This window comes from Cariama cristata, unplaced genomic scaffold (genome assembly GCF_000690535.1).
Source record: "Cariama cristata isolate BGI_N322 unplaced genomic scaffold, ASM69053v1 scaffold11551, whole genome shotgun sequence".
NCBI classification, from domain to species: domain Eukaryota; kingdom Metazoa; phylum Chordata; class Aves; order Cariamiformes; family Cariamidae; genus Cariama; species Cariama cristata.
Window position 1 is genome coordinate 1 of NW_009597567.1, and position 26,901 is coordinate 26,901.

The 26,901-nt window shown below is 37.4% G+C and overlaps 1 protein-coding gene across 1 annotated transcript in view; it reads right to left on the reverse strand.

Annotated features, from left to right (window-relative positions):
- Positions 1-876: 876 nt before the first annotated feature.
- LOC104168370 (cullin-1) overlaps positions 877-26,901 on the reverse strand; it is a 35,803-nt gene continuing 9,778 nt past the window's right edge. Inside the window, exons 2-18 of the mRNA XM_009708941.1 lie at positions 23,938-24,112; positions 22,598-22,765; positions 21,489-21,539; positions 20,512-20,602; positions 19,631-19,794; positions 15,602-15,764; positions 11,785-11,915; positions 8,707-8,814; positions 8,506-8,612; positions 7,269-7,317; positions 6,545-6,676; positions 5,862-5,979; positions 4,818-4,894; positions 3,906-4,037; positions 2,419-2,511; positions 1,082-1,129; positions 877-987 (exon numbers count right to left, since the gene is read on the reverse strand). Coding sequence (XP_009707243.1) covers positions 901-987; positions 1,082-1,129; positions 2,419-2,511; positions 3,906-4,037; positions 4,818-4,894; positions 5,862-5,979; positions 6,545-6,676; positions 7,269-7,317; positions 8,506-8,612; positions 8,707-8,814; positions 11,785-11,915; positions 15,602-15,764; positions 19,631-19,794; positions 20,512-20,602; positions 21,489-21,539; positions 22,598-22,765; positions 23,938-24,112 — 1,894 coding nt within the window. The 3' untranslated portion in view covers positions 877-900. The remainder of the gene's footprint in view (positions 988-1,081; positions 1,130-2,418; positions 2,512-3,905; positions 4,038-4,817; positions 4,895-5,861; positions 5,980-6,544; positions 6,677-7,268; positions 7,318-8,505; positions 8,613-8,706; positions 8,815-11,784; positions 11,916-15,601; positions 15,765-19,630; positions 19,795-20,511; positions 20,603-21,488; positions 21,540-22,597; positions 22,766-23,937; positions 24,113-26,901) is intronic.

Genomic DNA, 26,901 nt, shown 5'->3' on the forward strand with positions numbered 1-26,901 from the left:
GGCCGGGGGATGCTGCCGTGGAGACGGGACCTGTTCCTTACTCAGCAGAGTCTCATGCGTCAGAAACTGGGAACCACTGAGCCGCACGGTGCAGCAACGCTAAGCGTTTTTCATCGCTGCATTAACATAACTGACCGTGAATTCTCAAACCTTTAATTATTGGTGAAGGAGGGAAGAAAGCAGATAAAGAGTGAGGTACAAGGAAAGGTTTTAAAATGTTTCTTTCGCTTGAGATCTGATCTTCAGGAAGTACCGAACTCTTCACTGAATTTATGTGTGTTTACATCTATGCTCTGGTAAGCATGATAAAAAGTCACCACAGTACACTTAAGAACAGCTTAAAATACACGAATGTTGAAAGCAACACTGGTTAAAGTAGGTAATAAAAACTACTGAAAATCATGTTTATTAAGTTTTCCAGTCACTGAACACTCTGAAGTTCTAAAATGAGCCTGCTGATCTTCTCATGTTATCTCTAGCAGATGAACATTTAAGACTTTGACCTTTGCTGGTGACTGTACACTACCGTAACCTTATCATATATAATGTATTTTGCTGAGTGCGTGCAAGTCATGCACCTCGCTAAAAACCAGCACGATTTCCTACCAGAAATAAATTATACAAGAATTCGACAAGAATCGGAGAACATAGGAAACTACGTCCAGGCTTTGACAGACTTTATGACAAAGTCAAAGTCGGACAGCTGAAATCTTACCCGTCGCCCTACTAGCCAACCCTCTCCTTTAAAGCGGATTCACGTTGGATCTATATTTGAATTGGAACTTGAACCCCGGAGCTTTCATCCCAGGTACATTAATTAGGTTTTACCCAAATTTTGAAAGCAGAGAAGGAGGATGCTACCCATTATACACAAGTGATGTATGCTGCTGAAGTTTTTCCTTACTTTTTATAACCAAGATACAGTTTTATTAAGGTATCTGGCTTCAACTCCACCTCATCAACGTTTGCATTTTCATCTTCTAAAACCTGCGAGAAATAAGGAAAATAAACAAATAAATAAATATTCATTAATACATTTTGCTGAATGTTAAGCAGGGCATAAAAAAGCAAGAGTACTTACAAGTAATTTTGATTTCAGCAGTATCTGTAGAACTTGTGCCAAGATATCCTACAAAATTACAGAAAATATCAGTGCAGACAGACAGCATCTTTCTCTAACTTAAAATACTTCAACAAGAATACACGTATTTAGACTAAGAACGAGGAGTGGAGAACACTGCAAAAGGAGTGAAAAAGCAGCAGTAAAAATGTAGTTCACAGAAACAAAATGTAACACCCTTTTTGGGCTTAGGACATTTTCCCCTTGTAGTCGGTCAAGTGACATCAAATTCTTGAGAAAGACTAATTCCAAACAACAGATCTTTCCAGTTGCTGTTCTAGGAGCTATTTTGCAAGCGGATTTCTAAGTTTAAGAAATCATTTTTCCCAAACCATGCAAATATAGATACCATGGCAAGCTCAAACCTCAGAAAGCAAGCACCCTCTGCTTTCGGATTAACATATTTTTCTTTTCTTGCTTACACCAGGGATCTGTTCTGGTTCCTGTCGCTGGTCGCTCACCCGGCTGGCTACACTACTGTCGATGTTCTGTGCAGGTCTGCAAAGCTGCTATTTTACCACCGTGGAAATCTTATAGGTTTCATGCAGTTAGTTTTCAGCTGTATAAAGAGTTTTATTCTAGTCCACCCATAACTTGGGCCAAATACTTATTTTACATAAATAAATATATATAACCTGCAAATAAGCATCTATAATAAATGGCAACCCCATAAGACTCCTGGGTTTGCTGTAATCCAGCAGCAGCAACTTTCAAGATAGGCATTTCTAAAAGTAACGATCTCACTGACTAGGAACTGCCTAACTTTCCCAAAGTCCGAGCAGACTTGATTCAAAAGGACACAGATGCCAAATAAACTGTAGGCCATAAAGTCCACCTGGAAAGAAAAGGAAGGAACCTTTTCCATAAGAGTGAGCCCGTGAAACTGCAGATTTTACTACATTCCGTATATAAGCCTGGAGATGTAAAGGGGAACAGATGGGCAGATCGATCATTTAGGGAAAATGCCGTTTTTCCTAGAATGTTGTCTCTTAATATTAAAATGTACGTAGTGAAACACTGAAAACTTACTACCGGAGCTTGGCAGGAAGCTAGACAATTCACTGCAGTCATGAACAGGAGCATCTACACACTTAATTCACCAGAAGACTAGTTACGATTACAGCAAAATAAACCAGAAAAGCAAGTTGATGGAGAACAGAGCACATCTGTCTCCTTCACGTCAGAAACCGACTCTGCCTTCAAGCATGTCTAATCCCAATGTCTTACGACACCAGGAAGAGCCCTGAAGGCCAAAAGACTTGTGAACAAGAGTGTGGTAAAACGTGCAAAGTCACTACCATTTTTATTTGAGTACTGTCTGTCAGCTGCTGCACGGTGTAGGCATCTTCTGTGTTGTACTGCAGTAAAATCGCCATCTGGAATGTGGACGCCTAACAGATCCAGAAAAAGAGAACAAAGGGGAGAGAGGGGAAATCAGAAAACAAGAATGAACAAATATACTTTCTGAATTTGAACAGCCTGAAATTCATTGCTTAAACACATATACTGGAATATTTGGACAACAGAGAATAGCCAACCAGTGCTAATCCTTACACAATACACAAACATCTGGTGTCACTCATACAACCAGAACTCCACCTTCCAGCATTATCTAAACATAAACCCTAAGATAATGACCATTTAACTAGCTGCAGACACTTCATCAAATCTTCTATTATGGTGTCAAAGCCTTACCTTTCTACTTCCTAGTACAATTTTAAATTCTCTTCCTCTGTCACTCCCTGACTCTTACTCATTTCATCTTCGTTAAAACCTACAGAGACTACTGAATTCATCCTCACAACTCTCCCAACTCCAGCAGAATAATGAACCCAAATTTATAAACGAGGCAGCTATCAGTGGTTTTTTTACGTCTGTCACCACAGGGTTAACATACGTTGACAAATTCAAAATCTGAGATTATCTTGTTTCTTCTCACTGTTGTGAACTCCCCTCCTCTACTTTTTGAGAGAGAGCAGGAAAGTGCAAGACGCGTGAGATCTTACGCAAAGAGGCTGCAGTCGTCTCACACAAGGCAGTTCAACACCAGTTTAAACCACAAGTAATCTATTCCCTTTTCAAAGTCAATTTTCTTTTCAACATAGATCTTAAGTATCAGTACAGTAAATAAATCAAACATATAATAAAGGTTCTATTAATCACAACACCAAAAACCATCTGGGGAGGGCTAACATTTATGTTCACTTCAGTAGTACACAGATCCGTAGCCATCAGGTCCTGCATCTGTGCTTTGCTTTAAATAAAGACAGCAGCGTTATTCACAGGAATAAAGCTAATGAATACATATGAGCATCATAAATAGTAGCTAAACATACACGTGTGTGTATACATATGCACGTACACCCCCCCCCCATACATATGCACGTACCCCCCCCCCCCCAATTGAGGAACGGAATGATTTAAAATATTTAATTGTGATACATGATTATATACTGTTAATGAATATTTTGATATACAGATAAAATACAGCTCAATTCACTGTATTATCTATTAAAATGAGTTTACATGTGGGCACAGGTATTCACACGAACTCCACTACTTCAGCATCTACACACTTCACCATTTTAAACCCATTTCTCTGCACAACGGTCCTTTAAAGTAAGGAAAGGCAATTATCTCTCCATGAGGAGTAAAGAGGCTGCGCAGCTCATCCAGGTAACAGAAGAGCAGCACGTGACCGCATGTCTTTTAAATGATCAGCTGCATCCAACCCTCCGGATGCAAGCATCACCAAGTGTTTCTGTAGGCATGACGTTATCCTTACCTGTAACGTGTATCTATTTTTGAAACAGTTGGTAACCAATTCCCCTTTGGACAGCTGATACAACCATGTTAATTTTCTTCCACTATGACGACTGGCATAAAATGCAGTAAATCTCTGATAGCTCCGTTCTAACTGTATAAAAACAACAATAAAAAATAAATAAAAGGATATTATTGACCTTCATTTACCCTTACTAGAACATGCTCTGGAACCAACAAAGGAGAATCAAATCTCATCACCCGACTGCCAAGTAAACAGAAATTCAAATTCAGAATTTACAATTCACTGGTAAATTCAAGCATTCATATTCTTCAGACTGGATGCAAATTAGCCTTTGTGATGAGTTTTCCCTTTAAAGTGTCATTAACAACACAAACCTAAACAAGCATTTAAGTTCCATTCTTCCTTTTATGACACATTAAGCAAGGCTAGAAAGGCGATTTCTTTTAACCACGTCCAGGTAACAGCAGTTAAAACTTATTTCTCACATTAAGTATTCCTGTCTTGTCTATTCTGAATAAGGACTCAACAGAAAACTAATGATTATAATATCTAAAGACTTTACTGGACAGAGCCGAAGCAACGGCAAGAAAAAGTTTCTTAAATAAAGGTATACATAGAAAAATACACTAACAAAGACGTGCTTCAGTTATTGTTGGATGTTTTGAAGAGATATTCATTAACCAGGTTCTTTCCATAGGAGAAAACAGTTATATATATAATTTCACAGTTTCCTCCTACTACCTTACTCACTTTTCTTGTTCCGAATATCCTTCAGTCAAATAGGCCAACACCAGAGACACCTCCAGTCCTCTCTGATACACAACGAAAGACAAGGAGACCCCAACCTTGTAAAACAACTTTATCGCATGACCATTCCCCGTTGGGATGATCCAAGCGTAAGCCCCTCACCTCAGACGGTAGAGCAAACGTGCAGGACTGCTGGAACGGCCACGACCCAGAACTCAGCACCTGGATGCTGAAATCCACTGGAAGAGAGGTGGAGAGACTGAGCTGCGTTATCCCCCCGGCTCCCACCCCCTCTTCAAAGACGCAGTCCCAGTTCTAACACAAAAAAGCAACGGTTCTGCCTTTTGCTCCAACTAACACGGTGAAAAAAATCATTAAGCAATATCTATATTATTTTGATTCAGACCATAAGACAAAGGAATTCATGTAAGATGTCGCTGCAGGTGGAGATCTTTAGATTTACTGTGACAGTCACTCAATTTTCTCTCATTTGTAGAAGTTACTACCCTGTTTCTAGCCCACAGCAGATTTCTCTTTTTACATGCAAGTGTAAAAATCATAAGTGTTCATTTTTACACATAACTAAAACGTGTAACTTCACAGTACACAACCGCAAGAATAAACATTTCACATTTATACTTGTAAAGCATTATGGGCAAGCCAGTAAGGATAATACAAAAACTAAGTAAAATTTAAGCCTGACAATACATAACTCTAAATGTAATCCACCAAATGATTATCAACTCTCTTTGAAGCACCCTGAAACAAATTCTTTAATGAAGAACATATTTCTTTATTAAAAAAGTGATGGGGCTGTCTAACAACCTAAACCACAACATCCTTTTTTCTTTAATACTTTTAACACAAGTATGAGCTTAAGCCATGCTGTGCTCAAAAATCAAAACTGTTTAAAGAAAAACATCTTTCCAATTGAGAAGGACAGGATTCAACTTAATTTACATACCTAACATGAGTTGCAAAATCAGGAGGAGGCTACCCATTACAAAAGATATAAAGTGCTAGTAGAAGACAAAGTACAGACCTAAAAGACTAATTTAAAAATCTTAGCTATCTTGGTCAAAATAATACTAACTCAAACTTCTGGGGGTATGATGTCTAAATCAAATCTTTCCCTCAAAGTTAGCTCTGCAAAAATAAGAGGAAGCTAAACTACTCAACAGTAACTTAGGTAAATGTATTACTTACAATCTAATGGTTCTGAATTGGTCAGGTGCTTTTTAAATTGCTCATTCAAGTCCTTGCTTACACCAATATCTTGGAACATCCGCTGCAGCTTGGAGGTATACTCAAAACCACAAGCTTGCTGTATTTTAAAAGCACAGATAGGTCAGCAAGACACATTTTTGACATCGGAGAATGAGAAGAACAAAGTATCGGAGCCTATTTTCTTAAAAGAAGATGTACAAATTTTAGTATTTCCCTTACTCAAAGTACTGATCCCAACCAGACGTGCTCTTTAACTGTCATTAAAAACTGAAGAAAATTTTGTTTAAAACTGAAGCAAAGCACACAATCAAACATACTACTAAAAGAATATTAGATTGTATTTTGCTTGACCCTGAATGAACAAGGGTTAATGAAATTAAGCAACTTTTCAGCAGTCATTCCCTTGGATAATTATATCTTTGTCATTTATTTAGATAAGAATAATTAAGCTTAACTCCAGCTGAACTCCCATCAGACATGCACTACAAGCTCCTAGGAGGTTACAAAAAAAAAAAAAGGAAAGAAAAAACCGAAAAAGCCTAGGTTGTGTATTTTTCTATTGTACATAAAACAATGAAACGAAAGGACATACATCAATGCTTTCCAGGGCAGCCTGAAGACCTGCGATACGGTAGATCACAGGACAGGCATGGAATACTCACTTTTAGTTTGGAGATCATGCTTGCCTCAGCATCATCACTAGCACTGTTCTGATGTACCAGTCTTTTTGCCAGCATTTTAGCATAGAATTTTTGAAATACATCTTTATCCTCAATGTACTTGAAGACAACCATCTGAAAAAGCCAAGATAATTTGTAAGGAAAAAAAAAAAAAATTATGCGTTTGTCTTGAAAAAGTTTTTGCAGTAGCTACTTCATTTACACTTAAATTTTTAAGGGCAGGGGGTTTTGTTTGTTTTGGGTTGGTTTGTGTTTTTTTTTTGGGGGGGGGGGGGGGAAGTGGTGGTGTTTTGTTTTAGATGTGGATACTATTTTAAACACATTAACTGTCTATTCCACATGTACAACCTTATATATTTATAAAAATGTAGTGCATATATGTAATTATGTAAAAACATATTGTAGAAATTATATGTTACATGTCTATATAAAAATGAAGTAAAAGCATAAATTCCATTTAGCCACTTTAAATCTGCTGTAAAGGGCTTTTTTTTGAATAAAAAAGGTTTTTTTATTAAAAAAAAATTACAACCAACAAGCCACATAGAGATGAAGACTATTACTGAAAAGCTGAAATATTAAGTAATGAAATCAAACACACAAAAGAAAGGTCTTCTCTCATCTAACTTGTGTGACAATCGAATATTACTAACTTGTCAAAGCTTACACAGAAGAGAACTGTATTCATAGACCATAGACATCTTACCACTTGATTGAGTGTGTCTTCCAACTCTGCTTCTTCTGGATTCTTTGAGCTGCAATTAAAGAAGTGCATTTTTAATGAGTCCCGAAACTGCTGAAATAAACCAACATATGGATGTATACGGAAATTTCATAAATAAAGGAACACAGATTGAGTAGTTCTGGGATCAAAGACTCTTTAGAGAGGACGTGGTGTAATGAAATGAACACTTCTCTTCACTAGTCCACATGTGAGCAAGTCTGAAGTACACGATTTTTAAACAATAGGTTGAAGTCCTGGACCATAAACTGCTCGGGACTTCCTGATAGCCGGATACTTCTCAGGATTTATGGGCTTAAACATGGATCTCTCTCTTCCTGCCTTTCTTCTGCTGCTAAATGCTATCTTCATTTCTTATCTTAGATAGTACAGTGAAAAGAAAACAGCTGAGAGAGCTGGGTCTTGACTGGGTGAGAGCTCAGCTAGCATCACATTGTTTTCCTCCATATGATGCTTGTCCATCAGGTATACCCCAAATCTACCCTGCAGAACGCAACTATTTATACAGGGACAAATAAATCCTTTGCTGAAGGAAGGAGGGGATGGGGAAGGGAAAAATGAGCAAGTTCTTCTGGTTCTGGGTTGTTTGGTGGTGGTTTTTTTCCCTCCCCCAAAATGGCCAGTAAAGTTACCAGTGACAAAACTGACACCAATCCAGTACAAACTGAACTGATACCAACTCAAGGTATGAGCTGCTGAATCACTTGAAGCCAAATGCCTTAATTAAACTACGAACCACGAGAGGTTAGAAAGCAGTTTTTGTCCTCCTCAATTTCCACCCAGATGGAAGAAGACATAGAGAAAACAACAGGAGGAAAGCAAGAGTTTTAATGGAAAAAGGGAATGTGCATCTCTTCTTTACAACATATAGCACAACTCAAATTTTGGGAAGGAACAAAAAAATAAGACAAACTGAAAAACAACTTCTGTTTTATTAAAAAACTAGAACTTAGTTTCGTACAAGGAAAGAAAGGTCTTAGATCTTTTATTACTTCCCCCCTTTTCTTTAAAAAAGAAAAGTAAACTCCATACAATCTTTAGGAACAGTCCTATTGAAATTTTTATATTCAGAATTTGGTATAATTAATTTTTCTTGAAAAGTTAAGTTCTGTTTCTGAAGACACAATATAGAACTTCATATGCTAAAACCTTTTTAAAACAAAAGCCAACCTAAAATAATAATTTGTCTTTGAAGACGTACCTTTTCTTTAGTAAAGAGTCACAGTATCGTGCCAGTAGCTCTGGGGATTTACTGGATGATTGAGCCATTTTTGTCACTGCATTATTATTTATAAATCGACCACAAGCCTACAAATCACAAAAGACAGTGAAATTTTGGAAGACAAAACACTGAATAGAAGAAAAAAAAAAATGTTCACCGTGTGCCACTACATACACTTACTTTGTCTAGTGCAGCCACAAAGCCAGCATCATTGTTGAATGCAGACATGACTAAAGCATTGTATTTCTTATGGACATCCAACACTGTCTGTACGTACATTTTTGGATCCTGCAATAAAGAGAGAATGTTTTTTGCAACGCGTTGACTTTCTGCTCTCTACTTCCTCCAAAAATGGAGCTACTCACCGGCCTAAGCAAATTTTTATGGGGAAAGTCTACAAAGTATTAGAAATATTTTAAAGGTAAAATAATATCCAGACTAGTCTAGTCCTATGTCCAGGACTGACCTACACTAGCACAAGTTTTCATTTACAGCAACTAGAGTGCAGTGTGTCACATTATACACTACAAAAAAGACAAAACTACTTACTTAACCATTGCAAATATTTTCAAGGACATTTTCAAAGACATAAGCTTAATTTGAATCAGACGTGAGAGAGCTGGACAATCATAAATGGCGGTTGCTATAGAAGAAACCCTCAAAGTAAATCTCTGAAGTAAGAATGTAACTGGTGTATCCCCAGTATGTACAACTTAGTACAGAGACCTCAGTCACTATTGGCAGTTCTTAAAAACTGAAATTGCCAAATGCCAATAAACACCAAGTTTATGGCACTCGCAGACTGAGTCCTCTGTGCAATTACTGATTTCTGCATCCAAAAAAGATGGAGCGGAGTCAGAGTACGAACAGCGAAGCCCAACTAAAACACCAGGCAGACATGGCAGCTTCTATACAACAGATTAAAAAGGCTACAAGTCTTCGATTTAGAGATCAGAAGTTTGAAAAGGCATAGCACCAAGGTTTACAAAACCAGCAGGATGACTGAAAAGATGAACGATCACCAAAAGCCACATTTTATAAGTACTTGATGCACTTGATGAAAGCGATAGGAAACAAGTTTAAGACGGATAAAGAACATTTTTACACATAAGGTAGTAGACTTCTGGAACTTGCTGCCACAGGAGGTTGCTGGAAGCAGGTAATATTAGCTGGTTCAAGAATGGATCAGACAAACTCACGGACAATAGGGTCATAAATAAAAACTAAAAGGACTGGGCAGGAGGTACTCCTGTAACACTCCTGCCCTGAGTTCTGCGTGCTGGCAACAAATGGTAAAGGACGGGTAGGGCTGCATCAGAATCCTGAAAAACATTTCTTATTGCCACCAAAGACAGACGTAGACTACATGGACCACTCATCTAATGCCATGCTTGAGACAGAACTGAGATTACTGAGAACCTCACAGACAAGAAATTCAAGTGGACCTGAAGGACATTCAGAAAGGTGTCTACTGATTATAAGGACTCCAAAAGAACCAGCCAAAGGCACAAACAGCAGTAATCTTCTGACTGAAGAGCAGTCTCGTCAATATAGTTAACGGAGCCTAGAGCACAACGTATTCTGCAGTAAAAAAAAAAATAAAAAAAATCTAAAATAGGTCAGATGAGTCAAGCTGCTATGACCATTTCTCTGCACTGACTACAGGGAAAGTGAGCAGCGTTTGCTCAGCTGATTATCTGTTTAGACATAGTACAGCTAAACGAAGTTAGGCAGAACCAAACCTACCTAAGTGTGACAGAGGGCTAATGAGGCAATGATGAACAGTGATACAGTGGTGTGAAGGATGCTGGAAGAAGAGGCAAGATGGTTCCCAAGGGAGACAGCCAGAGATACTGTTATGAAAACGAAGAACAAATGTGTGGAAAAAGAAAAGGAATAAAAGAGAAAGATGAAGAAACAAGAAAAACCGTCAGGATCAGGAAGAGTTTCGTAAACGGCTGGAGTCGAAAGAACCAATACATACAAATCCTCAGGCTTCCCATCTCTCAAAGATGAACTAATTCCCGCAGCAAGAGCTTTCATTTTTCTGGGAAATTCTTCAAGGCCAAAATACAAAGAAACTCAAAAGTGATGATCGCTACGGGGATGTGTCAACCATGGAGCATACCCGATTTCAAAATTTAAGCTGACGTCTACAAATGAAGCTGAAGATTCCTGAACTTACTTCATGATTCATAAAAGATCAACACTGCCAAAGCGCTACGTGCTTAAAACTATAGACGTGAACAACAGACACTACACACAGGTAAAACATTTTAATCTGTGCTAAAAACTAAAGTTTTTACTGTTCTCCTGTTACTGCAGTCACTAGAGATTACTGCTTTAGCCATTAGTAGTACAAAGCTATTTGAAGAATATGAGGCCAATAACGGGTTAAAATGAACTTTGTCAAAAATCAAAGTCAAACCCCATTTTAAAGAAAATTTACCAGAATCTATATTCTATCCTAATTTTCCTTGTGCAATGTTTCATTTTTGGTTTATTGTTTTTTGTTTGGTTGGTTTTTTCCTAGAAAATGTTATATTGTCTATAGACAAAAAGGTTAGCAAAAGGTTTAAACTTTGTGTTGCTGAGATTCAACCCTCATCAATACAAAATTAAGTCTAAAATTACAATTATGGGATAAAATCAAGAAAGCCAATTATATGGCTAAAAAACCACAGTGTTGCAGAAGACCTGACCTGCTCTTACATTGTGACTTCTCCAACTATTTTAGTTATCCCCTCCTCCTACATTTCTCATGCTTTTCCAAACAGAATAAAGCTATTCCCCAAAACACTAAAACCAACACAAACTTTCTCCACACAGTCCCATCCAAGTTAGAAGTCTGTAAGATGATGAAAGAAAATACACTCCACTGGAGATAATGCTTCTAGAAACAGTGGACTTTCAGGTGTATTTGTAAGCGTAGGATGTTGAATTTGCACAGCCAGCTTTCCAAGCAGCACGACATCCTGCTGAGAGCAAAAACTCAGCAGGGAAAAAAAAACCCAAACAAAAAACTAAACCAAACCAAAAACCCAAAAAACACCCCCAAAGCTCAAAGAGTAGTAACACAGTGATGTGACGGTTGTTTTAAGCCTACTGTCAACATTTGAGAATTGCCTAGTCCTCACAAATTAAATTAGCGAGAGGGAAAAGATAAGTAAACTGGAAATTAAATCAAGAAGCATTCATCCTCCTCTAATGTACAGCTGGCAGCAACCATACACAGACTTATTTTGATGTGATACTTGCATTTAGAGCAGCTTCTCCACATTTCTCAATTGCAGCTAGACCCTGATTATGAATGTGGGTTTCCAAAAGTTTTTTCAGTTCTCCAAGGCCATCCTGGATTCGGGATACAAGGTTATACATGCGTCCCAAGTCTGAAAAACAAAAACAAACCAAAGAAAACAAAAAAGAAAAAAGGAAAGCCAACATCTCCCATTTGCATTAGCTATGACTCCTAATTTCTCATTTACAAGTTGCCAATAGGAGTTAAACATCCATCATCAACAAAAACACACGTGCAACTGCTCCTGTAAAAAGCCAGAAAAAACTAGAGCAAAAGATTATACAGTACAGCAAATCTTTGCACTAACCTTGAAAGCTAAGACTAGTTCAAGAGAAAACAACCCGTTAAATATTAAGATGTTTTACCTTCGCAATGCTAGATAAATCTCAAGAAGAAAAAAAAAACAACGAAATTATAGAAATATATTTACTTCTGATTTCTAGTTTTCAAAAATGTAAAGAGGTGCAATAGTTTAAAAATGGAGTTAAACCCCTCTTACTTAGATGCAGTTTTGAAGTGTTACCATGAATTAGGACTGTCATCAGTGTTACTGCTGGCCATGCTAAGAGTACAATGTTCTCCAGCCGACCACTGGCCTTTAAATCTTCTTTTGCACAGGACAATTCTCAGAGATCTAACACCAGCTGTAGCCTTTTGTATATTAACGCTTCTACTTGGGGCAGCATCAGTGGTAACAGTTGGAAATTTAAGGCAACATATAATGTATTGATATGACCTTAGCAGATAAACTGAAACACTATAAGTAATTTTCTCTAATACAGCACTGTCAATAAAGCCACCTTTAAAAAAAAAAAAAAAAGTTTAAGCAACTGAATACCAGTAGAAATAAATGTATCTCAAGGAAAGGAAAGGTTCTGAAAAGCATTCCAACAGAACAAAACTAACAAAGTTAAAAACAAATCGGATGTCATTTCACATACGTTAAAGCTTCATATGAAAATCTCACCTGTTTTCAGGCAAGACTTTCCAAAATCTATTAATAATTTTGGAAAGTCTAATATCAAAGACTGTTTTGGTTTTATTACTCATTTTCAACAGGGCAGATGCTTTTGACTGAGTGCAGAACTCCTTTCTTTTTTTTTTTTGGTAGGGGGTGTGTCGGGGGGGCGTTTTGGAGGAAAAAAGCAAACTTTAGTATGGCCATAAACCAAGTACACAAACCCACTGGTCTTGTAACATCTTGTAACCTTGTCCTCACTGAACAGGCAACTCCAGTGAAACACTAAACCACCAAATTAGTTCCTGTAAACTAATGAGGATATTTCACCTTGTTGAATCCATCTCAAGGTTGTCAGCTGCATCTAGCTCTTCTAAAGTGTAAGGACTTCTCTGAAGGGCTTATGAGCAATTTATTACCACCTGAGAATTATTAGATTAAATAAAACAGGGCAATCAAGCAGCTGTATCGCTACCTAACTCTGAAATACAACACACAGAACTTGAGGCCTTTAATACCTAAGCGATGACACCTCTATTCAGACCCGTTTCCGTATAATGCCTTTCCATTCCTTAGAATTTTGGCAAGCCTAAACTCTTGGATTTGAAAAGCAAACATTTTTTTCTCTCTGAAAACCACATTTGCAACCTAATGTTACACTTCTTTAAAAACGTAAGAATGCTGGCTTTTTTACCTACAGAATTTAGGAAAATAATGCCATGCATAGATATAGTGAGCTGCTGCTAGACCTACCCACAAATAAGGGTTCACAGGTTGGTCTATCAGGATGTCTGTATTTGATGAAATACGGAAGAGATGCTACAAAGCCTCAAGGAAGATTTACACGGTAACTCCACCTAAATCATTACAGCCTACTCCCAATAAAGATAATTATTTCCTATAGGTATCGTATTGATGTGAATAGGTAACCCATGACAAATGTGCCTCACAACCTTTAGAACTAGTTGCACAATGCAATTAAAAAGTTACAGAATACCAAGAGGAGTGGCCTGTTAACAAGATATGCTTAACGTACTTCACGTGGGAGGACCTCAAAACCACTGTACTTTCAAGAGCAAAGCAAGAAAGATTTTAATCGAGGGCAAGATTTTATTATAAGTTTAGGATAGTCTACAATAGACTATTTTAGTATATTACAAATTTGAGAGTGAACGGATTACAGCGATTAAAGAATGAATTCTCAAAGAATCTTTCAAAATAAATGTTTCTAATCTTGAGACTTCATGAAACTTAAAAAGGTCCAGGGAACTACTGTAATTTGCACAAGTGAAGCCCGCTGAGAGAAAAGAAAGTATTTTGAAAAAGAAGAAAAAAACCCAGGCATTTAAAAATGCCTAATTAATCTTAGAAATAACCCAAATGAAAGTAAAACCATAGACATATGACAAGATGGTGTCCATATAACAAAGTTATGGATCTGCATCACTCTGGCAAGTGACTGTATTAAAGGCTCACGTAACCCATGAGCTTGAAAAAGTAGGGGAAAAAAGAAAAGCCTGAAAGGCCTCCTGAGCCCAGAAAAAATTTCTTGCTTGTGCTATTACTATTTCTATTGTCAGAAGACATGTATAAAGTCATTCCACTAGTCAACACCCATCCGTATCAAAATCTCTTCCAATTATGCAGTAAATACATTTATTTACAAACATAAACAACATCTGACTCTTAAATACTAGTACAGGATAAAAATCATCTATTGACATTTGAAACGGGTAACTGCTGACCTACTAATCATGCTAAATTGCCCTTTTCTATTTTGAAGCATCTCTTAGTTATCAACATGATGATTATAGTAATTATTCACAGTTGCTCTTTTAAGGTTGATGTAAGAGAGAGAGTCATAGTTGCAGTTCACAACTCTCAAACGAACAGTATCATCAACAGTAACTTAATCATAGTATCTCTTAAATTCTGTCACTTTTTTAAAAGCAGTATTTCAGCTACAGAGCTTTACTTTGACTTCCTACATAGATTTAATTAATTCCCCAACTGTAAAACTCCGAAACACCATTCATCCTTATTATCTGCACAGTGCATAGGAATTATTTGGCCCTAGTTTTGACTTATTTTGTGCTAAGCATTAACTCCCAAAGAAACTCATAAAAACCAATACAATTGACAATTCCTTAAAGATGCCTAAACTCTTTGATAATCTTTACTTATTTTAGAGGAACAGCTGAAGAAGTCTTTATTCTCTGTGTTCTCTATGAAGGTAAAAACTTGATCCATAAGTGGCACTTAAGACTCATTTTCACAGCTAAAATTATCTCATCAGTTAATAATTTCCACCCTTTCCTTGTGCTCTATATGCAGTTTAATATATTTTCTATACTATATTTTAGAAGCTCCTTATTTGCTTCTATTTCTCTTTTAACACTTCCTATGCATACTTCTAGACAACTTGGATTTTAAAATTCTCACTGTTGACATGGAAAGATCCATGGATTAAACTGAAACAGCTGGTAAGACTACTGGTCTGGTTTTTGTCTCACATCTTTCTCACGCAAGCTTCAGCTCCTGTGGAAGGATGGCTCAAGTGCTCTTGAAGCTCTTCCAGCCACGTTAAAAGTAATCAAAATTAGTGCTGTTTTGCCTTAATATTTGGGATCAGAATAGGCTTCTTGAGGCAATATTCTCAGCCATCCCAATTTAATCAAAAGCTGCTTGTTGCTTTAGTGTCTATTTTCTCTCTTCACCTAATTCCTGAATAAATCACATTTAGCTATCACCAGAATTTACATTATTTCACAAATCATCAGGGAGGAACTCGAAGCCTAAAACCGATGTTTGACTCTTACCTTCATTTTTGTCAGCATCCAACAAATTCTGAAACTCTGTATGAAATATCTCCAGGTGTTTTTCAATAAGTACTTGCTCACATTTTCGTGCTAACTCATCTTGTGTGCTCTCATGGAGATATACCTGAACTCTACGCTGTTCCTCAAGAAGGCGAGCTTCAGCCTACAGAACAGAGAGATACATATGAAACCTGTATGGAAGGTAGAACAGAAATCCAACAGCAGAAAACACAGGACTACTTAGTAAATTCATCTAGAAAATAACAACAACAACAAAAATCAAACATCTCACTAATTTAGTGTTATGGTCCATCTACTTAAGTGGTCACTTTTCTAGGAATCATAATATACATATGGAATCAATGTTTATGTTGATACTATTATGTACTGTTTACATGGGGAGGAGAATTAGAGGGAGATTGTTTTCCCGCTGCTTCTGAACAAGAAGTTTACAGATGGAAATCTGCCATCAGAAAAAGAGAAAGCTGCCGACATGGGATGCCGGCAGTTTTAGCATCAGCAAGCTCTCCAGTTACAGACGTAGTTTTGTTTAAGACAAATATGAATATATTTCATGCCTCCACAAAACTAAAAGGCAGAAAACTAGAATTTAACAGTATGCCCATGACAAATTTATTCGAATATTCTCATCTACATTCTTACACATAAAAGCTTCCCAATAATTTACAATCATTTAAATTATACTAGCATTTAATTTGGCATATGAAATGCTACATATGCATATCTTTCCAGCAAACCAAAATTCTAGATGTCATTCAAGGAACAGTACCTTACACCAAAATGTAAAACTGAATTGTTTATATAACAATTACCTCTACTTTGTTTGCAAAAGTGTTAAAGACTTGCTTTACAAGCCATCTGTAATTACAGCACATTATTAGGGATAAAGTGCATACGTCCCCTTATCGGTTCAAATTATTTACATTAATAACGTCACCAAGAGAAGGAAATCAAGTTAATGCATTTTCCTAGTATTTCAGAATATTAGCTAAGCACGAAAGATCGTATTATGGACAACAACAACAAAAAAGAACAATTTCACTGCAAGTACGCTGCATCATACACAGACGGTTTTAAATAATCTCTGCCACTCATTTACGTAATAATTTTGCACTTAGCTCTTGTGAAATGGTCCTGGATTACTGTCTCCTAGAGTTAAACCAGTACAGGTCAAAATATGGGAAACAAAATCATCTGTCTGTGAAGGCATATAAGCTCGTGCTTCAGAGTACTTGCCAGTTTCTTACCAGTAACGAATAACAATTGTCTTTCTCAATGACAGCAAATCGCAGCAAATCTTTCTGATGAACACTGGAAACTGGAATCAGACTAGTAGGACTACTTATCTTACGTTTAACCAATTCTGAATTTCTGTAGTTCAGGAAATTCTGCCACTTCTAATGCTCCTTCTTAAGGTATCCTTAGACCTTCACTTTTAATGTTAACAGTCAACTCTCACTTTGAGCTCCTTTATGAAAATAAACATTCATTCTGACTTCAAATTTGCTTATACTCTCTCACTTCTTGTGTTCTTAAAATGCCATTTTCCTAAGTCATATTTCAGAAACAGGGGAAAAATAATTAATTCACACAACAGTATCTTCAGCCGTTTTAACTACAAAGATCGAAAGTTCAGTTTGAGACTTTATTTTATTTCTTAAGAAATACTGACCTTTTTCCCTACAGCACATCAGGCCATGCCAGCTTTACTCATGAGGTCTGGCCTGAGAAGAAAAATTCAGAATCCTTCTAAACTCAGTAAGTCTGCCTGTATAACTACACGCACATATCCTAATCCTAATTAAGATTTCATTGAGTATTTTACAAGAAACAACCACAGTTCTACTATATCATGGTAACACTGATGTTATGCTGGTGTGCACCAAGGTACTCCCAACAGGTTTCTTTTCGGTTTTATTTTGCAATGCTCTTTATCCCCAATTAGAATCCAATGCACAGTGCTTCAGTGAGAAAGTCAAGTAAGTGTACTAATAGCAGATTACTTCGTCCGTAGTTCATAGTTCCAACAGATGACTCTTAAGACCTTCTTACCGCTAGTATGTTGTGTGACTGCTGGACAGTTTGCAGCTTTTCACATCAATCTTATTCAAGGGGTTTCAGAACAGAAAAGGACCCTAATTCTAGCGATACCTGAGTAATAATTATGCGGAGTACTACTCTGTTCCAGGTATTTTAGGTGGCATGCAAGATTACAACACCCAAAAGGAAAAAAAAAAATTAAGAAGTTTACAAAACTGCCTTGGCATGTTCAAAGAAAAAAATGTTAAAAATTCTTTATGCATAATGAATTAAGAGAAAACTGAAGGACAAACCCATCTGAATTTTAAATTAATAGTTCTGAAAACTTGCACGACCTCTCTTGATCTCTTCAGCAGAGCATGCCGATAAGGGACCAGATAATTTGTTCCAATGAGCTAGCTTTTAGCTTCAATCCACAAGTTTCCCCTTTCCGTTAAGTCGTATCCCTCAATTTGTATCATTCTGCAAGCTCTGATCATATTTACTGTAGAGTCGAATACACATCTTTTTCAGTTTCGTCAGTTAAATCCCAGGAAACAAGTAACGAAAACAGTTTCTTGTTCAGTTTGATTTCAATGTGTGTCCATTATCTGTAAGGAGATGCCAAGCCAGCCCAAATAGCTTGTAGACATCTCTAGTATATTAATCTAAGCAGAGACTTAAGGCTACATGCTTTCTTGCTGAAGATTTCCCCTGCCTTCTGCTAGCTTTATATGTGTTTTCAGCTTCAAGATCAGCTTCAAGCAAAGCCAGTTGCTCTTTTGTGGATTTTTGAAGTCTTGAAGATTGTTTGGGGTACTAATAAGTTCCTTCTACTTGCCACTAATCTCCAGTTCTTGAAATAGCAATGACCTTCAGATAGCTTTTCACTGTCCTGTACCAAGGAAGCCTGGATGAGCCAGTCATTCAGGTTGTGAATGACTGAAATTCCCTTTCTCTGTTTTATATATATATTTTAGGACGAAACTAAAGACAAGAAATTGAAAGGGAAGTAGCAAAAATAATGAATTCAGCAACAACAAAAGGAAACATAGGTAGGTCTGGAAACTACTGGGCAATCATCCCAATTCACTACAAGCAGGATTCGTTTTACTGTGTTATTTCTAAGTCTTGTCTGCCCTGTCCCCTTTTTTTGAGGTAAATCATTGACTTCAATGCCAAGACTCAGACAGGATGTGTTCTGTGGCAGAGAGTTACACAAAAGAACCACAAAGATACACATCCCTCCCTGCAGTATCTGCGTATTACATACTCAAAAAGCTCTTTTCTTTTTAATTAAACTGAAAGGGAAAAAAAAAGCAGCAATTCAGAAAGCAAGGAAACATGCTGAGAAATATATATAAAGCAGCACTTGTCCAAAACAGAAGATGACCTATCTATTTCACATTCAGTAAGACTGACCCAATAACCAGGCTAGAAATAGTCAGTGTTTATCCAGCTTGCTCTTAATTGCCTTTTCTGGGATTCCCCAAACCAGAGACTATCTAAGAATTTAAATCTGGCCTCTGTTGATCAAAAGTATTGTGTAGGGGTCATTACATTAAAATATTCTGAGAGAATTAAAGCTAGTTAACGACCTACTTCCTTGGCCAGCTTGCTCAGGAAGAGATTTCAATAAATGTGCCAACAGTTCCTTGTATAAGAACAGTAAACTTGTAGGTCTAAAGCAGAATGACTATTTTGGTGTTTTGAAGTCTAACAAAATCCGAATTTATTTTAACATTCTCTCCCATTTTGCCCATTAAGAAAGTTTCAAACTTTCATTGCACTTACTGAAATACAGTAAGGAGACAAACTTCAGACCAGATAAACATAGAAGCAAGTCACCACAAGGAAAAAGAGCTAATTGTTTCTGTAAAATAATCAGCATTTCAAGAAACTGACAATAAAAGCCCAAGATTAATATTACTGTACTTCTAAAAAATATCTCTATCCAGAAATAATCACACAGCTTATTAAATAACTTACCTTCTTCATATACTCTGTGACTGGGTTCTGTTGCAAGAATTCAGTACTTTCTCGTGTATAAAATCTCTCTGTGTCAGCAAGAAACTGAGATTCAAAGGATTCTTTATAGACAGTTAGTGTAGGTCCTTTTGCAAATGCATCATCTTCATTCAGCCCCAGCTCCACTACAAAAATAATTAAAAAAAAAAAAAGAGCAAGCAATGACAAAATTGTCTTTTATGAAGTGGCCTCTTGCAAATAAACAGATACCCTCCTTCTAACTTACATGAAGGTAATCAATTGGGACAGTATCAGCACCATGTCTTAAAACTTTTACAAATAGACATTTATTCTGCATTTAAAAAATAAACAGCACACGACATTACTCACGTAAACTGCACTTTTTGTTACCTTATTAAACGGACGATAGGATTGGAAACCTTCACTATCTCAAAAGCTAGTTCAAAATCCCCTTCCACTTTTACTTTTCCCTCAGAGTTCCAGATTATATGCTTTTTTTTTTTTATTAATGAAACTGGTCATTAATCTGCATGGCAAAACTCTCAATTTCATGCAAATAGGAAAAAACAATCCCATTCCTCTTTGTAAACTACTGTGCTTCCCTCCTTCTAGATTTAGCTCCTAAATAACTGATTTGTAAACAACAAACACTCTTGTCTATCAGTCACACTTTCAAGCTTTACAAATACTGTATAACCAACTGTAATCGTGCCAAGTGTCTCTACAAACATGAATTTAAACAATATATAACTGTGTTTATTTTACTGTAAAAATCTTTACTGAACATCCAAGGAGGTGGGATGCTACTTCTGGGCTCTGACAGAGACATATATTTATTTATTTTTAAGAGAGTAATAAAACCTTAAAGAGATCTCATTTACCGTAAGATTGTACAACTCCACTGATCAGCCTTGTATTGATAGTTTCACCATTTCTTTCCTTTTCAATCAATTTCAACACAGCATTTGTTACCTTAGAAAAGAGGGATTAAAAGTAAGACAAATACAGAAAAGCAGCTGGTAGGTCAAGACAAGTTAAGCTCCTTGAGAACAAAATTTAAGGACATCCGAACATATAAAATTCCTACAGACATCACAGAGTATGCTACACCTTTAAGTTCTAAAACATAATTACAGTCCGATTAGTGGTGAGGTGTGGAAGGATATGAAAGTGTTTAGTCTTTTTTTTTTTAATTTCAAAAAGCACCTTTTAAACCAAACTTCTGTTTGTTTTATATCCGAAATACAAGAAAGTTTTGCAGTAAGTACTAGTAAATAAGAATTAAATCAACATACATAAATATAATATTTTGTAGTGATGAAATGTCTTGTTTCACATTGTGCTGACTCACTAATTAAAAATATTTGGTTGACCTGAATCTCCCAGGCATCAGTGTAAATTTAAAGATTCACAGCAACAGTAGAAGACACCAAAATCCCAGGCCTGTGACTCTCTGTTCTCCCACAATTTTGGTTCTCAAACCTTAAGACATGACTGTCAGCCTGTATTCCTGCCTGGCTTCGAATCAGCTGAATTTGTTACTTCATTTACAATGAGCCCCCTTAGTGGTTTTTTTTTAAAAAAAAACCCAACAAACCACAAACTGCAAGGGTCCTCTCAGCAAAGAGATAACAGAACAGTCTTGGTATCAAGGTTCAACCCCACACACAGAGAAAGGCCCGTTCCCCCAAAATAGTTATATTCTTAACATCATAAAAGGAGAAGCAGAAGGCTTCCTTTTATTTTCTGGGTCCGTCCCCCCTCCCATCCTGCAAAATCTCCTTGAAGGAGTTACTAACAATATATAAAACTAACCCTATCAAATAACACTATAGTTATAACATACATATATATATACCTGCTTATTTAATGGCCTGAATAAGCAGTCTCTCCAGGTCACCAAGGCAAGCTAGAAACAAAGGAAGGGAGATGAAAGATGGAATAAAGAAAATATTTAGATATATACATATACTTGCAGGATAACTCCTTAAGGAAAGCTGATACAGTATGTTAAATTATCTGAACTTTTAAAATGATGATATTTTGGCACACACGTTTATGCAACAAGATTGTTTCACAATAAAATCACCGTTTGCTTTATTACTAACTCTACCTAAGACGTCTCCTTTTCTGACAGTGATCCACTGCCAACTCTGAAAACTAACAAACCCAGCAAGTTACTTTGACAACATACAGCTTTTTTTGTTGGCGATTTTCAGGCTGACACAGTCCCTTAGCTTTAGGCTAGTTCACTAGTTAAGAGGGGGGGAAGTAAGGATACCAACTGTTTTTCTACCATATGCAAAAGTTATTTTAGTGAAGCAGTAAAATAACACATCACTTTCCTAATGCTTCACCAGCAAGGACAACAGTTATCCTATATTTTAAAAAAAAATTTTTTAAAAAAAGTACTTTTAGTTATCTGAGATACAGAACTTCTGTTATGTTCTTCCCTTGTTTACATTACAAAAAAAATTATCAAGATCACATATCAATCTTTCAGAACCGTACCAAAATAACTTATATTACAAACCAAATGTTGACTGAATCTTAGCAGCTTGGATGCTAAAAAATTTGTAGAGATGTATTGAAGTCAACAGAAAAAATGCAATTTACTTCTCCATTTTATATTTGAAAGACTTGACTGAATTCTAAGTGGAATGACAAGGCCACGCCAATGCACATGGGTAACAGTATAAGCAGCAAATATTCAGAAACAGACAACCCTCGACAGTCTAATACTGGTAGGCCCAATACGTACAAGGCAGATTGAACATCTCACAGGTTTAGACCCATGGAATTCTTACAAATATACTGGGGTGGGAGTATGGAAAGGGGGGAGATTTCCGCCTTGCCCACGTCTTCAAAACTTCTATGAACTTCCTCCAAGTTTCAAGGAGCAATCTGCAGGATGATAATGCAAACATGACAGATGGAATGGATAAACCATTCCAAAAAGCTACTTACTGAATAAATTTCATATATTCCCTTACGACCTTCATCGCACTCACGACGAACCCAATGTCGATTGAGGTAGGCACATATCCCATTCAATACTTTGCTGGAAAACCTATAATCTTCCCACTGTTGAGTGTAGAATTTCAGCACACTCTCATCCATCAAATCTTCACCATCCTGAAATAAGAACAGTTTGCCAGTACTGTTAGGCAATTTCAAGGTACAACCAAGATACATAAGGGTGTACAAATTGACTCTGTAATGAACCTACACCACGCAATGTCTTTATAGGAAACACAGTGCTAATACATTTATTCTACATTAAGAAAGCACAAGGTCAGCAAGAGATTTAGAAATTAAAACACTGGTAAAAAAACGCACAGCATAGATGAAGCTGGAGGAGACATTCCCGTCCCTCCTGTGGGAGAAAGCAAGAGGGCATCATGTTAGGAACAGATGATGACACTGATGAGTGCATAAGGTAAAATATGCAATGATAATGCATTCAACTTGACAACGTCCATAAAATATACCCCCCACTCCCACTGCGGCTGCTTCAGGAGCCGAAACAAGTGAGCGTGGATGGGGTCTTCTCTAGAACCCTGTATTCTTGGAAATGGGTAAGGCATCATACTTATTCTTGTTACAGAACAAAAGAAGATAAAGTTGTAACATGTGGATGTTCAAGTATCTTTCCAAACTGGACCACTACAGCCTGACTGGACAGGGGAATAAAACCAGGAGTGTATTCTGGATAAGACTTCAGACACCTTTAAGCAGTTTCATAAATTAATTACACAGTACACTCGCTAGGACACCAAGAAATCTTTCATTTATTGCTCAAAACTACAATCCCAAAAGTTAAAAGTCTGATTCCTTTCCAAAAATAACCAGGAACCATTCTCTTACAAAGCAGCCCAACATCCAGCTCTATTAGCAGTTTATTTATTAAATTAAATTAACGGCTACCATCAGGCATTTTCAACATTACAGGCAACCATTTTTTTCAGCATTACTAATGTGCTGGTTAATTGATTAGAAAGTCTAGCTATTCTTGTTCAAGATACAGGACAGCTTAAGAAGGCATTTAACGTTACTGCTATGAAACACACAAACACTGTTCTGGCTTGAAGAGAAAAAGCAGCTCACAGGTACACTTAGCAACCGATCTATGCCCGAGGTAAAGCCTACAAAACATTCTCGTAGCTAATGGAGACAAAAGCAAATTTCAAGATCATTCAATTTACCTCCAGCGGCCGCATACACCTCTAGGTTTGTCGATACAAGCCTTTCTCAACCCAGCCCATATTATGACTACAAACGCAAATTGCCCTAATGTCCCATCTTACCTTAAGGAGATTTGTCAAGTAGTTCTTCAGAAATTCTTTTAGCCGTTTGTACAATTCCAAGCCAACAAACTGAGCACCTCCAGGCGTCTGGCCCTTTTTCGATTTAGAAGGAGGTACTCCAGCTCCCCGTGCTTGATTAGACTGGTGTACGCTAGTACAGTAGTTATAGACGTGACTGACAGGCAAGTTAAGGAAAATGTGTGTGCCAGCATAAGGCATTAAAAATACAATGAAAAACAATACGTTAATATCAAGAAGTTATTTTTATATGACTGTAAATGACTTAACCACAATACAGTACAAGATGCATAAGCCCACATAAAAGCAAACCAAAGCTAAGAAAATGGAGTAATTTTCAGCAGAATTATCTGCAGCAGAAATGTATCAGACTGCCGACTGCAGTGCAAATACTGGTGCCAACATTAATTTTATCTAACACTTACTTAACAAGACCACCAAGAAAACAAAGCAGTGGAATTTACCGATAAGTTTATTTTCAAGGTTGAAATGGAATTTAGGTATTATATTGGCTGCCTACAAATACATAAGCTTTCATTTGAACAGGAAGAAATTTCAACACTAGCCTCAAGCAACATTCAGTAGTGGAAAACACAGAGGATAATATTTTTGCATTCTTTCAAGCACAACCCTTTATAAAAGATTCAGCCACTTAACACCAGCAGACAGGCTCCAAACCTAGAAAGCAGTAATGGTAAGACACACACATTCAAACGTACATTTGAGATGAGATTCACCAAAACTCAATTTTACGCTACAAGTATAATCCCAACATTTAAGTACATGGTGGCAATAATTTTTCCTCTCATACTGATATAGCCTGGAAGATTTGTTGTATCTGTTAACATAACATTTCAAGAAAGCATTCTGTTTTCTGATCTAAAACATTGAAATATTCAGAATTCTTCCAAAGTAGTAAGTCACACTGTTCAAAACACTTCAGACAAGAAAGCATCCTGAAAGAAACTGCACTCCACCAACAAGGAAAATAAACTAGCTTGGTAACACTCAAATTCAACTTGATGAGGACTCAGATGTGACAACAAAAATTACCCTAATGACTCACCCAACAAACAATCAGCCAACATGAACAAAGCTACTGAGCACTCATGCTTCTACTGACAGTCCCAGGGCAGGCTTTTGAGTCACATCCTTTGTTAGAGAACATCACATTAAGCAATCCAGAAGGTCTACTTTGGTTTTAACTTGTGTTTTAACTAATGGGCCAAGCTTTAACCACTAGAGAGGCTTCCTCCACAGTATGCCACGTATTAGGAAATTAATACGTTGCTGAGATTTGCCTTTTACCTTTCGCTTCAGAAAGACTAGCACAATATAATGGAAGACATCAGCACAATTAAATACCAAGGGAATTATAAACCCCAAATATATGATGCATTACAGTCATTATGAACAGACTTGCTTCTAGTATTTAAACAGTAAAGCTCAAGCAGAAAAAAATCTCTTAAAATATCCAGTTAACTCCCTTGCAGTTACTTAAAATAAAAAGCTTCACAGACAAATCACATCCTTAAACTGGGTTTAAGGATGACAGTACCCTGCATGCCACCAGGAACAAGGCTCACAGTCTTTGTGCCGAACTGAAAGGAAAGTCTGCTCACGGTCTATACTCATGTACTTGTCCAGAAAGTCGTCATATTCTGTCCAAAAGAGTAATGCTCTTTGCCTAAGATTAACTCTTTTTGAAAACACACAGCATACATTTATTTCTTACCTGCTACCTCATCCAGGTGCCAAATAATTAGATTTCCCATGATACCAATCAATAAGATAAAACCTTCATTTGTGCTCAGCAACTGAACTTTTATCAGCTTCTTATCTGTCAGCCACTTATTTCCTGGACATTAATGATTTCTTCCAGCTCCCAGTCATTTGTTTGTTCAACTTCCCTGGCACTGTTGCTACTTTTACGATCTACACTTCCATTTCAGAATGCCCTGTTCAAGTGAGGAACTCCACACGGCATAATGATTTTTCTCTAGATACACAACTTTATTTTCACAAAGAAAAGCAGGTCTTACCCCTCAGTTTAACTTTTAAATAGTTAATATAAGGTCCTCTGAATTGTGTATGGAAAGCCTCTCCATTACGATACGATTTGGTGGTCTTCTATTGCGGGGTTACAGCATTGGTGAATAAGGGAAGAGTAACTGATGTCATCTACCTGGACCTGTGCAAAGCATTTGATACTGTCCCGCACGACATCCTTGTCTCTAAATTGGAGAGATGGATTTGATAGATGGACCACTCAGTGGATAAGGAACTGGTTGGATGGTTGCACTCAAAGGGTTGTAGTCAATGGCTTGATGTCCAAGTGAAGACCAGTGACAAGCGGCACTCCTCAGAGGTCAGGATTGGGACTGGCGCTGTTTAACATCTTTGTCAGTGACATGGACAGTGGGATGGGGTGCACTCTCAGCAGGTTTGCTGATGACACCAAGCCATGTGGTGTGGTTGACACATGGGAGGGAAGGGATGCCATCCAGAGGGACCTGGACAGGCTGGCCTCTGCAAACCTCATGAAGTTCAACAAGGCCAAGTGCAAGGTCCTGCACCTGGGCAGGGGCAATCCCCAAGATGGAGGGGGATGAATGGGTTGACAGCAGCCCTGTGGAGGACGACTTGAGCATACTGGTGGATGAGATATCGGACATGACCCAGCAATATGCACTCATAGCCCAGAAAGCCAACCGTATCCAGGGCTGCATCCAAAGCAGCGTGACCAGCAGGTCGAGGGAGGGGATTCTGCCCCTCTGCTCTGCTCTGGTGAGACCCCCCTGCAGTACTGCCTTCAGCTCTGGGGTCCTCAGCACAACAAGGACATGGACCTGTTGGAGCGAGTCCAGTTGAGGCTACGAAGATGATGAGAGGGCTGAAGCACCTTTCCTATGAAGACAGGCTGAGAGAGCTGGGGTTGTTCAGCCT